We start from the raw sequence: 13,993 nt of genomic DNA, 5'->3' as shown, positions 1-13,993 counted from the left end.
CTCTACACTTCATGGTGATTGGTCCGGCCAGTTTTAGGAGAATCCAGCCTCGAGCCTTATGGAGGGTAACTAGACCCACCCTGGCAGAGAATTAAATTCGTTGCCGTGGGTTGTCTAGCACGGCTAGGCTACAAAAGTCTCACAGTTAAAGCAAAATGGCTGACTTCCTGTTGGGTTTAAGGTATGGCTGCCACTGGTGGATGTAGGGAAACATCCTGCCCATAGTCAACGGTACAAATGTTGTAGTGGAGCCATTTTGCCACACACCAGTCTTATAAAATATCAAATTTTTCACCAGTTCTACTGTGTGTTTTTGAGCATGTTTAGGCTTCAGAAATGTGATTCAGTTTGGTGAAAAATAATTCCTTGCAGTAGACTATCACTGTTGGCTATATAAAACTTAAATATTTATATTTTAGCATCATGTTTGTTGGAAACTTTGCAGTTTATTAAAATGCACAAAGGAAAAATCAAACACAGAATGCACAAAAATAAAATTTCATTGATGACATTTATGTGTTTTTAAGCCGTTATTATGTTTGGTTTGTAGTTTTATAATGAAAGTTTGCCTTATTTCTAATCTTTATTTCCTGCTCTAACTTCATTGGTCATCAACCTTCCCTTGTATAAATTCAGCCCTGGTTTCTTCGTTTGTCTGTTCACCTTCTTGTATCTTCATGTTCTTGTTTCTTGGGATTTATTTACTTTGTTTGTTCCTGAACTCTTTGTTTACTTTCTGTTTCTTCACCTGCATGATTTTTAAGCCTGCACAAAATGTTTCTTTGGATTGAAGGTTGCTTTTTGTCCCTCGTCTGTATCCTGGATCTGAATCCTTGAACTGAAAATTGCAGAAAAAATCAAAACAAACAGATTTATTAAACTATCGTGCAACTAAATTCAATAAGAGATAAACTTTATTCGTCCCTCACTGGGGAAAATCGCACACTGTAGTGAAAATAACAAGAAAATACAACAAAAAAAGGTAGAATCTAGAAAACAAAGACGACAAAGTATGTGCACTCTTCACATGTACAGATTTGTTTAATAGTAGTGGAGAAAGCTTGCTTGTGTTAAGTCGAAAATGTGACTTTTTGTGGTGCTTTCTTTTCTTTTTTTTCTTGCAAAAAATATACAATTCCAAGTTCCAACTTGCAGTCGAACGCAAAATTATGACATTTTTTTTTTGCAGAGGAATATTACCACATTTCTTAGATTAGCTTGTAATGCTGTAGATGCAAAGATTTATATAATAATTATGACCATCGTGTTTGCTTACTTGGCTTAACTAACATTTATTTAAATGAAAATCTCTATTTTTCTTCATTCAGTTTTACTTAAATTACCTAAAAAAAATTTAAAAAGCACCTCTTCTCTTCAGATTTCATTTTAATGTTCTATACTTTTATTCTAATTTGCAGTAGGCGGGATTCGTCCAATAAGATCGAGCCCCGCCGTCGTTCCCGCTGACATCACGGCGGAGGAGAGCGCTGATTGGCTGGAGATGCTGTGGAGCTTTGCCGCCAGTCTGGTGGCTCCCGATGAGGAGGAGGAAGGTATTCAGCAGCTAACCGAAACGCTCACATGTAAGAGAACATCAGCTCACACTCATTAACCATCCAGTGACTCATGACTAATAATGACTCATGTTCTTCATCCAACAAGAACGCTCACCGGCTAACAGAACCATCATGAATAAAAATCACCAGATTCTGGGAGGAAGGAGATGAACTTCACATCAGTTATCAGAAGAAATGTTCCTGTAAATGTTCTGTTAATGTCCTTAAACGTTAGCTAAAAGCACCACCAAGTTCTAATAATGTTTCACAGAAAATGTTTCAGTCAATGGTTAAAAGAACGTTTCACCATAAATTATGTTCCATGATAACTAAGAGATAACGCTCTCATTCAAACAATGGTTTCCAGATGTTATTGAGGTTTCAGATGAAGGGATGTTTATCATAGAGAACATTTTATAACATTCCTGTAATGTGATGTATTAAAGGTGGAACATTTTGTTGAGGGAACACATAATAGAACATTCTTCTATAAGATGTTTCCTCAGTGATGACAAAGAAAGAATGTTCTCAAAGCATCTTTCAAAAAATGTTTTCCAGATGTTATTGAGAACTCAAAACATTCCTGCACTGTGTCAAAGTAACAAAAGGTGGAACTTTCTTCCTGCAATGTTTTGAGGATGTTCTTGAGGAACACATTACAGAACATTCTTCTATGAAACATTCTCACAATGTTTTGTGATAACTAAGAAAGAAGGTTCTCCAGCCATCAGCTGTAAAAATGCTTTCCAGATGTTATCGAGACCTCAGAACGTTCTTTATGAAACGTTCCTGTCCTGCCACGTATAAACAAAGGTGGAACATTTTGGCTGCAATGCTCTGAAGATGTTTTGGGGATGCTGTTGAAGGAACACATTATAGAACATTCTCACAGTGGTCCATGATACCAAAGGAAGAATGTTCTCACACTTACATTCAAGCCATGTTTTCAAGATGTTATCAAGATTTCAGAGGACAGAGCATTTTTTAGGAGACGTTCCTGTGAGTGGAACATTTTGGCTGCAATGTTCTGAAGATGTTTTGTGGATGTTGTTGAGGGAACACATTATAGGATCTATAAAACGTTCCAATAACGTTCCACAGTGTAACATGAGAACAAAAAAAAGAACGCTTTCAGTGTAGCTTTAACTTTTGGAAACGTTGGAGCACTACAATATTACTCATTTTTAGAACATCCTTAGTTCTCCTGCCTTGAAGAAGAACATTCTGGTCACTAAAGAAAACTTCCTGCGCAAAACATTAGTAGAACTTTTCAGAACTTTCCCAGGACATTTTTAAATTAAAAAAAAATCCAGCTGGGTAATATTTAGATGTTCTAACTCAGACTGATGGGACGTACAGTTGTGTTCTACATGAGGAACTGTTTACGTTAAAAGTCAAAGAACCAGCTGACAAATGGAGAAATAACATTTTCTAGAAACATCAGCTGTTTTATTCCCATGTAAAGAACGTTTTCTCTGTGAGAAATAGCTGCAATCTGTAGTTTATTATGTGTTTCAATATTTATTCTGATTTTGTTTTTCAGCTTTCCACTCAGAGGAACTTTGAAGGAGACGAGAACATTGAAAGCATTAGAAGAAGAATGGGAACCGAAGGTCGAGGATGTTGTAAATTAAACCACTCTGATGTTGTTTTCTGTCTGTTATTAAATGGAATTTGGTGAATTAAAAACTCCCCAAACTGAACTTTCGGCTTTGCTTTCTTTTCTTGAGTTGACCTGCTGATTTTACACCATGTCAGAGTCTGTGTTTATTCAAACAGATGCTCATAAAGTCAAGTTTAAACTTCCTAAAAAGAGCTGTTCATGCTTTGAATTCACATTTTTAGTGTATTTGCGCTACAAAGAGTCAGAAATCAAACGGCCTCGGTTGCTCTTGATGTAATTAATGTATTGTCTGGGGCTTTGTAGCTGATTTTTCTTCTACAAAAGAGATGCTGTGTGGGCGAGACATCCAGCAAGCTGTCTGCCTTTCTGTACTTATATGTTATATAAGGTCTGTTTTGTCTTTTTGAAATGAGATGAGGCGATTCTTTCAGTAAATTAAAACTGAAACAGCAGTTTGCGTATCCTAGTTCAACAAAAATCATACAGATCATCTAAAAGCAGCAACTAAATAACAGATGAAGTTATTTTTTCAGATATTGAATGAGTATTAGTGTCTGTTTCTATCATTTCAGTTGAAAATAACCAGATTTAAATTATTTAATGGCGCAAAAATTAGATTTTTATGTGAATTTAGGATTCATTTGGGCCGATAAGGCAGCAGGTTGGGAGCATTTAGTTCATCAGATAACAGCTTTATTATGTTTTTCTAGCATTTTGGAACCATTTGGTGGGTTAAAGGGTAGGTACTATTTCAGTCACTACAACCCTAAAAGTCAGTTTTGTGTGTTCTGGCTGCTGAATTTTCTACTTGATGTACTTTATTTGACAGTCTATGATTACTGCACCAGCACTGGACAGTCGGCACAGAAACCAGATTTAAAACTGTAGTCTAACGTGACATCAGTGGTGGATCTTCCATGGTGGATCTTCCCCCCCGTGATCTGATGTGCCCCCCGTGTGCCCCCCCAAAATTTTCGTTGGAAATTTACATTACTGATACTCTGATTTCCGACGCTCCTGAACGCAACTTCGTTGTCGGACTGCACCTGAATGACATCAGGTTGATCTTTTAATTGAGTTTCATTTGGATTTGAAGAAGTTTGAAGACGTTTCCTGATGCCAAAGGAGAAGAGGAGCAGCTTTGTGCCTTTACGGTAAGAAGACTGTGACTGTTTCTCAGTACGTAACTGTCCGTACCTGGTTCTGATGAACTCGTGAAACGTCATCATGGAGACTGCATAAATACTTTCATTGACTGCAAATGAATATCTCCTCCAAATGGCTCACTAATAATCATTATCAGCCTTAAAAACCCACAAAACACCCCTCTATACTGGACCACACTTAGTACAGTCCGGTTCACCTTCTATAAATCTGCTTGGAATCTTCCACTGAAAAAAAATCGCATTTTTTTTCGACATGGTATTTTATGGCTTTTTTTTGGACAAAATTCATGATTACTTTTTGAAAGAAAACTGCTCTATAGTGTTTTTCATGACCTACTGTACATTATTTCATCATATGGCATGTTTTTACGACATGTTGAAAAAAATCGCATTTTTTTCGACATAGTATACTACGGTGTTTTTTTTGGACAAAATTAATGCTGACTTTTTTTTTTAAAGAAAACTGCTCTACAGTGTTTTTCACGGCCTATTTTACATTATTTCATCATATGGCATGTTTTTACGACATGTTGAAAAAAAATCGCATTTTTTTCGACATAGTATACGACGGTGTTTTTTTTGGACAAAATTAATGCTGACTTTTTTTTTAAAGAAAACTGCTCTACAGTGTTTTTCACGGCCTATTTTACATTATTTCATCATATGGCATGTTTTTACGACATGTTGAAAAAAAAAATCGCATTTTTTTCGACATAGTATACTACGGTGTTTTTTTTGGACAAAATTAATGCTGACTTTTTTTTTAAAGAAAACTGCTCTACAGTGTTTTTCACGGCCTATTTTACATTATTTCATCATATGGCATGTTTTTACGACATGCCGGGAGGAAGAACCGCGTCTGAGTGGCAGCTCCCTTTCTGCTCTCTTTTTACTCACTAAACTCAAGGTCCATGGAGGACTCCAGTAGTTGACGTTTCCTGCTTCAACCTTCTTCTTTTCAATTTTTTTCCACGTCCGATCGCTCCTGACCTGGTTTTTGTTGACATTTTTTACCCTTTTTCCGAGCTTTTGACCAATCCGAGAACATGAAGTACATCATCGGCATCGACGGCGTACCGATGGAGGGAAAACCAGCCTCACCAACCGCCTGATCAAGAACCTGCCCAACTGCTGCGTGGTCCATCAGGATGACTTCTTCAAGCCCCAAGATCAGACTGAAGTTGGTGAAGATGGCTTTAAGCAGTACGATGTCATCACTGCTCTGGACATGGACGCCATGATGAGTACGATCTACACGTGGCTGGAGAAGTTTGAGAAGTCTCATGGCGTTAATAACACCCTGGACACAGAGATCCATAAAGATCCATTAAAAAAAACATGAAAAATACTTTGTAAAAGCGAGAGGTCGGTAGCAGCTTTCATTTTTTCTTACAACTATTGGGTGCCCCCCCAAAATATCTGTTGTACCCCCCTGTGTCCCCCACTAAAATTTATCTGGATCTGCCCCTGCCCAACATACAGAGAAATTTATGTTTTATGAACTTTTGTGCCTTAAATATGACAGATACTCATTTATATGGAGTTTGTGTGGTTTTGTGTCTCATTTGAGTTTTTTGTGCCTTGTTTGTCTCATTTTGTGTCTTGTTTTTGTCATTTTGTCTCATTTGTGTTGTTTTCTGTTTGTTTTTGCTATTTTGTGTCTCGTTTGTGCCATTTTCTGTCTCATTTTTGCCATTTTCTGTCTGGGTTGTGCTGTTTTATGTCTTGTTTTTGCCAATTTGTGTCTCGTTTGTGTCTTGTTTGTGTTGTTCTGTGTCTCATTTGTGTTGTTTTCTGTTTGTTTTTGGTATTTTGTGTCTCGTTTGTGCCATTTTCTGTCTCATTTTTGCCATTTTCTGTCTGGGTTGTGCTGTTTTATGTCTTGTTTTTGCCAATTTGTGTCTCGTTTGTGTTGTTCTGTGTCTCATTCGTGTTGTTTTGTATTTCATTGTTGCCATTTTGCATCTCATTTGTGTGGCTTTGTGTTTCATTTGTGTTCTTTTTCCTTGTTTTTGCCATTTTGAGTCTCGTTTGTGTTGTGAAAGCGGCGGAGAACAATCTGTAACCTCAGTTTTATCCCAGATCATTTATTTAATATAAAAATCCATCCACTTCATGTAAAACTGTGTGCAACAAGTGTTACTGGATCATTATTATTGATGCTGTGTGTTCACGCTGCAGCTGGTGGAGGTTCGATACGTTCTGTTCATAAAACACAACCAGCCGGCATCGTGGGAATGTGTTTCCAGCGTAATGAAATTATGAACTCAGATTGAAAGTCTAATGAAATCCTCGTTTTGTTGCAGCTCTAATGGATTTTAACAACATTGCAGTGAACCAATCATCTCTGCGACTGAACGGGGACGGATTTCAATAAACGACATTATCATCCATTCAAACCACGCTTAGTTGGAGGTTTTAATAGAACGAATCAATCAGATCAAGACTGTCTCATGACATAATGGCATAATCAAGGTAAAAGTGAATAATGGAAGTGTGTTTGCTGATCCAAAAGCAGAAAATCAGAAGATGTAGTCACTTGACGTGTTGTTTTTTTGTTGATGAAAAGCCGCTTTGATTCGTCGAACGCCAATCAGGTGAGGGTCTGTTGGGTTCCTGAGCTGCATCCAGATGATAATTAAACACAGAATTATTATTGTGACTGTTTTTAATTAAACCCTTAAAGCAAAGAGACACAGCATGCGAAATTACACTGCATTTTTATGCTGTAATGAATTTATTTCTTTAACTTTGAGGAGGAATTTGACCATTAGGGAAATTTAGACTCCTGAGCAGAGAAAACTTTGCATCTCTGCGACTCGCTGATAAGCAGCTTATTTGTTGAACCTGTAATAAATAAAAAACAGTAACAATTTACACGTACACTCCAAAACAAGTGCAGCCAGTTGGTGCTAGAAGTCACACAGTCAATTAAATGAATCATCTGAGTGCTGTGAATGTGTCTGAGTGACTGTCGTATAAAGGCTCCTGTATCAGTGGATGCTGGATAAAACTACAGCATGAAGACTAAAGAACACCCCAAGAAAGTCTGAAAAGGTTTTTGAAAAGCATCAGTCAGGATAATACAAGAACATTTCCAAGTTCCTGAATATCTCTTGGAGTCCAGTCCATCACGAATAAATCTGACTCGAGCACGACGTCCTCAAAGAGGGAGAGACTGTTCATCAACAGCTGTAGTCTGTTCTTCACCAGTCACAGCTTTATGGAAACAAAGAGAAAGACTGAAGTCAACTGGAAGAAGGTCCTTTGGTCTGAGGAGTCCATCAGAGTAGATGACATTTGGTTGACACCAAACACTGAACATCATCCCAAACACACCGTCCACACAGTGAAGGATGGTGGTGGCAGCATCATGATGTCATTTACTTCAATTTTTAGACATAAATACATGCAACAGTGATTTTAAAAGTGAGCCAACACTCTGCTGCCTCTTAAATAAACATTCAGATTCTCTTTTAAGTCAGATATATTAAAACGCAGACGTCAGTGTCAGACCGACGCTGACGTCTGCTCTCACTGCAGCAACAGTAAATATTCAACATGTGAAAGTGTGACGCAGATTTATCTCCGAAGCTGCACGCTACAAGAATTGTGTTCCCGCCTGTACAGATGCGTGTGTGCCTGTGTAATGCACCTAGCCCGAGGGCCGAGGTTGCCAGGTTGTGTAAATAAATTAAAGCAACAAATTATGTTTAAAAGCTTCTCCCTGAGGCCAGGAAAAACTCAGATCCATTATTCATGGCTTTTACTGCCGGGAATCTAAAGCCAGGTGTCTGTGTGTGTGTGCGTCAGCAAGTGTGTGTTTTTTGTGTCATTATTCAAAGATTAACCGCCCTTACCTCATCGCATTATCTCGTTGATGAAACTGAATTGCATTTACATTCTGATACCAGCAATGAAAGCACAACGGCGACCGGTTCAGCCTCTTTTCAATGCCGCAGCAAATGGAGAGATTCTGGTCGCAATATTGCAAGAAACCTGTCAAAGCTGACGTCGCAGGTTTGCTTTGCGTCGGATTTCAGTAAACAGGGAGAACATGAGTGTGTTTTCAAGCTTCGGGAACATACACAGTCTTCTTTCCTGGAGGTTAAAGCTTCCAGCTGAAGTCGTGTACGTGAGTGGAGAGCTGCAGTCGTTTTTCCAGGTCAGCTGACTTATAATTCAGTAAAAGAATCTGCCACAGCGTGCGGTCGGTTCGACTTTAACGGGAACCTTCTTCACACATGAGCAAACCAATCCAGCTGCTCTGTTTTCTACTGCAGAGCATCAAACACTGAAATATGGAATCAGAATAATACACGTGATTTCTGCACTAACTTTGCACAAGACTGCAAAACATAAATTTCCAATTTCAGTACATTTTTTTGCAGGTTTCCCTTAAGCCTCTTGTTACTAGAGCATATAAACATGTAAACTCAATTTTTTTAAAGTGCTATTGCTGATTAAGATGAATTAAAAGTATTTTTTTCCTCATTTAAGATATGATTAATGTACGTAATGCATAAAGTCCTTCATTACGCATAACTTTAAACTTTAATGCAATTTAAACAGGTGATTTCTGTAAAAACAAAAATTCCCTCCAGGATGGTTGCCATTAGAAGTTAAATTAACTATAGAAACCAAAGCTATTTCTTACAGCAGGCTGAATACGTGTTTATTTCTGCTGTAAAGTTGTACAATTTAACATGGAGGTCTATGGGGATTTACTCGCTTTTAGAGTCTACTCTAGTGGACATTTGAGGAACTGCAGTTTTTGGCACTTCTTTAATATTTACTTCATTTTTTTAGACAGATTTTTCCTCTTGGTGTTGGAGTGTGATGAGCATATAAACACATACATTTAACTTTTCAGTGTGCTGCTGCTGATCAGGGTGAATTAAAAAGTATTTTCCTTCTCATTTTCTGCTGCTAAAGTTGAAAAGAGTCAACTTTTAACGTGTATTTCCAATGAAAAAAATCAAAAAAAGCAACACTAAGAAGATCAGGTTCTGCTGCTGAGGTCAAGTGTTTCCAATCAACCAAGTTTTAGCAGCTAAAGACAAAAAACTCTGCAATCACAAGGTGTCTGAGAGCGATGAGGTATAGTCTGTAAAGATCTCTCATTACATGTCTGCTTGCATTGAAAACAAAACCCTCCAGCTGCAGACTCTCCGAAGCTGCAGCGTTTTACAACCATCTGAAAGCATAATTCATACCTAAAGTGTGAAGAGATCGGTGAAGCAGTTCTGCACCTTCGAATGTTGAAACGTGAGTCGGACTCTTGATTCCCCTGAAGAGGCCACAAAGAGCGAAGTGGAGGAAATGTCTCAGACTGAACAGGGATGTTTGGCAGCACCTGGAACAGACAACTCAACAGGACCATGTGCAGCAGTGTGGAAAATGGAAGAGGAGAAAAAACGAATTTACCCTCTGCTTGTTGGTGCTTGTTAAAGTCTCTGCTGCTACACCTGTTTCACTTCAGCTCTGAAAGACAGCAGTGTAATTGTGTAGAAAAAGCTGGATCTGACTCTCTGAGGGAAGTTTTTCTGCAGTGAGGAGAATCTAACCTGGAAGCAAATGACATACCATCGCCTGAGAAGACAGTGGACATACTATAGGGGCAGTAGTATTTAATGTATTGCACATTCCCGCATGTGATGTTCAATAACACATTTTTATTAATTTTATGGCTGCCAAGAATGAAAATGTCAATGCTCTGACAGCAGAAATTGTGTTCCAAGCTTTCAAACCATGCTTTGGTCTAACCTTTGGTCGCTATCAGCATTGACTGGCCACTTCAGAACTTCCACCTTGTTGTCTTTACACCATTTCTGAGGATCTTTGTCTGTTTTCTTTTTCTCATCGTTCTACAGGTTTAAGTTCTCTTCAGACTGCATCAGGTTGTCCTCCAGGATTTCTCTTGACTTTACAGCATTTGTTTCACCCTCTACCTTTACAAGCCTCCCAGGACCTGCTGCTGAAGAACATCATGATGCTGCCTCCACCGTGCTTCACGCCATGATGCTGCCTCCACCGTGCTTCATGTCATGATGCTGCCTCCACCGTGCTTCATGTCATGATGCTGCCTCCACCGTGCTTCACGTCATGATGCTGCCTCCACCGTGCTTCACGCCATGATGCTGCCTCCACTGTGCTTCACGTCATGATGCTACCACCACCGTGCTTCACATCATGATGCTGCCACCACCGCGCTTCACATCATGATGCTGCCTCCACCGTGCTTCACATCATGATGCTGCCACCACCGCGCTTCACATCATGATGCTGCCTCCACCGCGCTTCACATCATGATGCTGCCACCACCATGCTTCACATCATGATGCTGCCTCCACTGTGCTTCACAGTGGCATTGATGTGTTTGTGATGATGTTCAGGGTTGTCGAGTTTGATGGACAAAAAGCTCCATCCTGATCTCCTCAGAGTAAAGAACCCTCTTCCCGTTGACTTCAGAGTCTCCACATGTCTTCTACTGAACTGTAGTACAGATTTTTACAACAGAGTCATTCTCTTTTTTCTCCTTAAAGGTTTGACTGAGGAAGAACAGACAACAGTTGTTGGATGAACAGTCTCTCCCATCTCAGCGGCTGATTCAGAGGACTCAAAGGTCTATTAGAGGAACATTCTGGGAACTAGACTAAAAACAATCAGCTGAAAACATTAGAAGAACTTTGCAGAACTTTCTCTGAACAATAGATTCTAGCTGAGTACTTGTTACATTTTGTGCTCACCTGTTTTGAGGAGCAACTTTGGGTTTCAGTGTCTTGCAAAAGGACACTTGGAGGGGATCCAGATCAAAACACCAACGCTGCAATTAAGGTATGACCCACTCTACCACCTGAATGACTGGTATCTTGCTCAGCAGCAGAAATGTATCCACAATTTTAAGAGTTTTGTGGAAAAAAATGGATAAAAGTACTAGAATAGAACACCGCTGTCTGGAAAAGCAGTCTCACAGGGAATAATGTGTCTGACTTGGCAGCTGAAAGAAAAACAAATTATAAAACTTGGATGTTTTCTGCACTAATGATCCAAAAGCTAGCAGCATACATCTTCTTCTCTTTGCAATGCCAGATTTGGTTCTTAACTTCTCCCCTGTGAAGCTGAACTCAGCAGCTGTTTGGGGTTGAAGGTCCAAACTGTTGGAGCAGCAGTTTCTGCAGAAGCTGCCAGTTTTCTGACGGACAGTTCAGCTTCACTTTAATGCACGAGGGTGTTTCTATGCGACACTCGCTTTATGATTCATTATTCAGGACTTTTCACCCACTCGCATATGAAATAATCATTCTTCCACAGACCTACAGCATCTTTTTAACATCTAATGTATTCTATCCCGTGAATCCAGAACAGATTTGAGGATCCACGGTGCCACAAACCTTTGATCAGAGTCCTCCCGTGATGAGCTTCGTGCCACCAGACGTCCGGAGTGTGTTTGCAGACGGCGTCGGCGGCGCTCTGCTGAGTGTGTAATCACAATAAGCTGTTTATTGTACATGTGTGTTCATATTCCCTTCATTACCAACTCCTCAGACTGTAATCTCACACAGGAATCAAGCACAAACGCCAACATCGGACCAGATTACGAGCCTGCAGGAGCCGACACACACTGCTCGGTGCTACGGCGCTGCTGCTGCTACTCTGATTACTGCCTCAGCGGGAATTTGGGGGCTTTTCAAAACAGAACTGGAGACGGGTTTAACCAGGTTACCACACAAAAATGTTAAATCCTCAAGTGTAGCTCTCGAAATCAAGAGTGCCAATTCACCAGTGGTCCTTGCTGTGAAACCTTGGCTGGTTAATGCCGTGTGATAAGAATGACAGATTGAATCAGCCCCTGCAGAGGCAGGAAGTCTGGCAGCTGATTGGCACCAACAAAAGCAGAAACTGTTTCAATCATTCATGTTATTGTTGGACATCTTGGAGGAATAATTTCCTTTCTTGGATGCTGTGAGTTTGATATTAAAACCGCTCTCGTGCCTGTGATCATGAAGCAATCAGCAGCTAGTTAGCTTACCTTAGCATAGAGGTTGGAAACAGGTGCTAAATCGGCACAACGAAACCTTTCAAATTTATGATTGTAAAGATGCAGTGCAGGATTTTTACATATAAAACCAAACAATTTCACTCAGTGCTGCAGAAGTCCATCAGCTCCAGGTGAATCTCTGTGGATTTCACAGTTTAATGGAGTTTTAAATCTGGTTTCTGCTCTAGTGCACGAGTAGTGATGCAGCAGTAACTGGTTTGACAGAGCTGAGGATGGAAGACACTGTAGAGACGGAGCAGCTGCAGAAGAATATGGTTGAGACTAAGGAGGAAAAACCAAGGAAACGTCCAAGGAAAGATTCTGATACTGCAAATATGAAAGAAAATTCAGAGGAAGGATTAGAGATTGAAAAATAAAGACATCAAGGCATCTGTCACAAGCATGCATCTGCAGTGTCTGAGTAATTATTCAATGCCAGGAGGCGGAGACAAAAGTTCTGCTTGTTTTGCTTCCATCCTCATCATGTCGACAAAACAGGAAGTTCTTTTGCCTGACCAAGTACTAGAACCCCACACCCCTATTTAAAATCACAATCTGAGTTATGGACACATGAAGCACCAAGTAGGGAAGAACGGGGTATAAAATGAGTCAGTTTTTATTTGAGGTGTCGCTACAGTGGAGGCATGACAGTAATGTGTAGAAATAAAACATGTACTGCAGCATGTGGGGCATTCCTGGGAATAACGGGTTTGGATCTAAAATACTCTGTTTTTAGAATACGGCTTTCCAAATAAAAGTGTTTTCTTGCCTCAACTTGCCCCCGGTAAGGGGTAAATTGAGCCTTTCAAGAAAATATGTCAGAGTAAATTGTGCCACCAATTATGTTGAGGTAAAATTTTAAATTTTAAACCCAATATAATCCTAGATCTGTCTCTGTTCATCCAAGACCTGGAGGGCAGATCCTGTTCTCTTCAACCCTGTTCGAGTTACTCATCAGTTGTTTTGTTTTTATGTCCATGAATTGCTTTAAAGTCTTTCTGTCCATCTTCATCTGCCTCCTGATGGTTGGACTTCCCATTCTTTACTTCTCCTACGGCTCTCTCCAGATCCTTTAGAGGAACTGAAGTCCTGTCTGTCTTGCACATCGTTTTTGTTATTTTTGTTGATTCCCCTGTTAGTAGTTTGACTGTTTTAGCTGATCTTTGTAAATGAACTAGTTGCTCACTGCAATCCTGCGTTTATTGCACAGATAGAGTTGTGTACTTACAATGAGTGTGGGGAATGCTGACATATTGAGCCCTGAAGAAGTGTTGTGAGGAACCAAAGAGGCTATCCGGACTCACCGGATGCTGACTGTGGGAATCAGCCTGCCTCATCTCAGTCAGATTTATGTTCTCCTTCCGCTGTCTTAATGTTTCGTTTTACAAAATCCACTCTGCTACGCCCTAGCAACTTAGCACGCTGGCAGTTTCAGGCCTTGTAGAGGATTTGGTTCATGCATTGTGGCCGTTTTAGTTTCTGATTCTTTTGTTGAGACATCAGGCCTAATGTCTGAACAAAAGAATCAGAAACTAAAATATCAACAAGAAGACATAATGAACGTTTCTGAGCTATGCATTGTGGCCGTTTTGCTAATTTTCCAAGT

General features: G+C 39.8%; 1 protein-coding gene across 2 annotated transcripts in view; it reads left to right on the top strand.

The window, feature by feature from the left end:
• The window catches only part of trdn (triadin), a 39,311-nt gene extending 36,052 nt beyond the window's left edge, over window positions 1–3,259 (top strand). For both annotated transcript variants that reach the window (XM_051937010.1, XM_022211045.2), the window contains 2 exons: window positions 1,419–1,583; window positions 3,100–3,259. In XM_051937010.1, coding sequence (XP_051792970.1) covers window positions 1,419–1,583; window positions 3,100–3,122 — 188 coding nt within the window. In that variant the 3' untranslated portion in view covers window positions 3,123–3,259. The remainder of the gene's footprint in view (window positions 1–1,418; window positions 1,584–3,099) is intronic.
• The last annotated feature ends 10,734 nt before the right edge of the window (window positions 3,260–13,993 follow it).

The sequence above is a fragment of the Acanthochromis polyacanthus genome, chromosome 16 (assembly GCF_021347895.1).
Source record: "Acanthochromis polyacanthus isolate Apoly-LR-REF ecotype Palm Island chromosome 16, KAUST_Apoly_ChrSc, whole genome shotgun sequence".
Lineage (NCBI taxonomy): Eukaryota > Metazoa > Chordata > Actinopteri > Pomacentridae > Acanthochromis > Acanthochromis polyacanthus.
The sequence above is the reverse complement of the archived record's forward strand: the minus strand, read 5'-3'. Positions and strand labels throughout refer to the sequence as shown.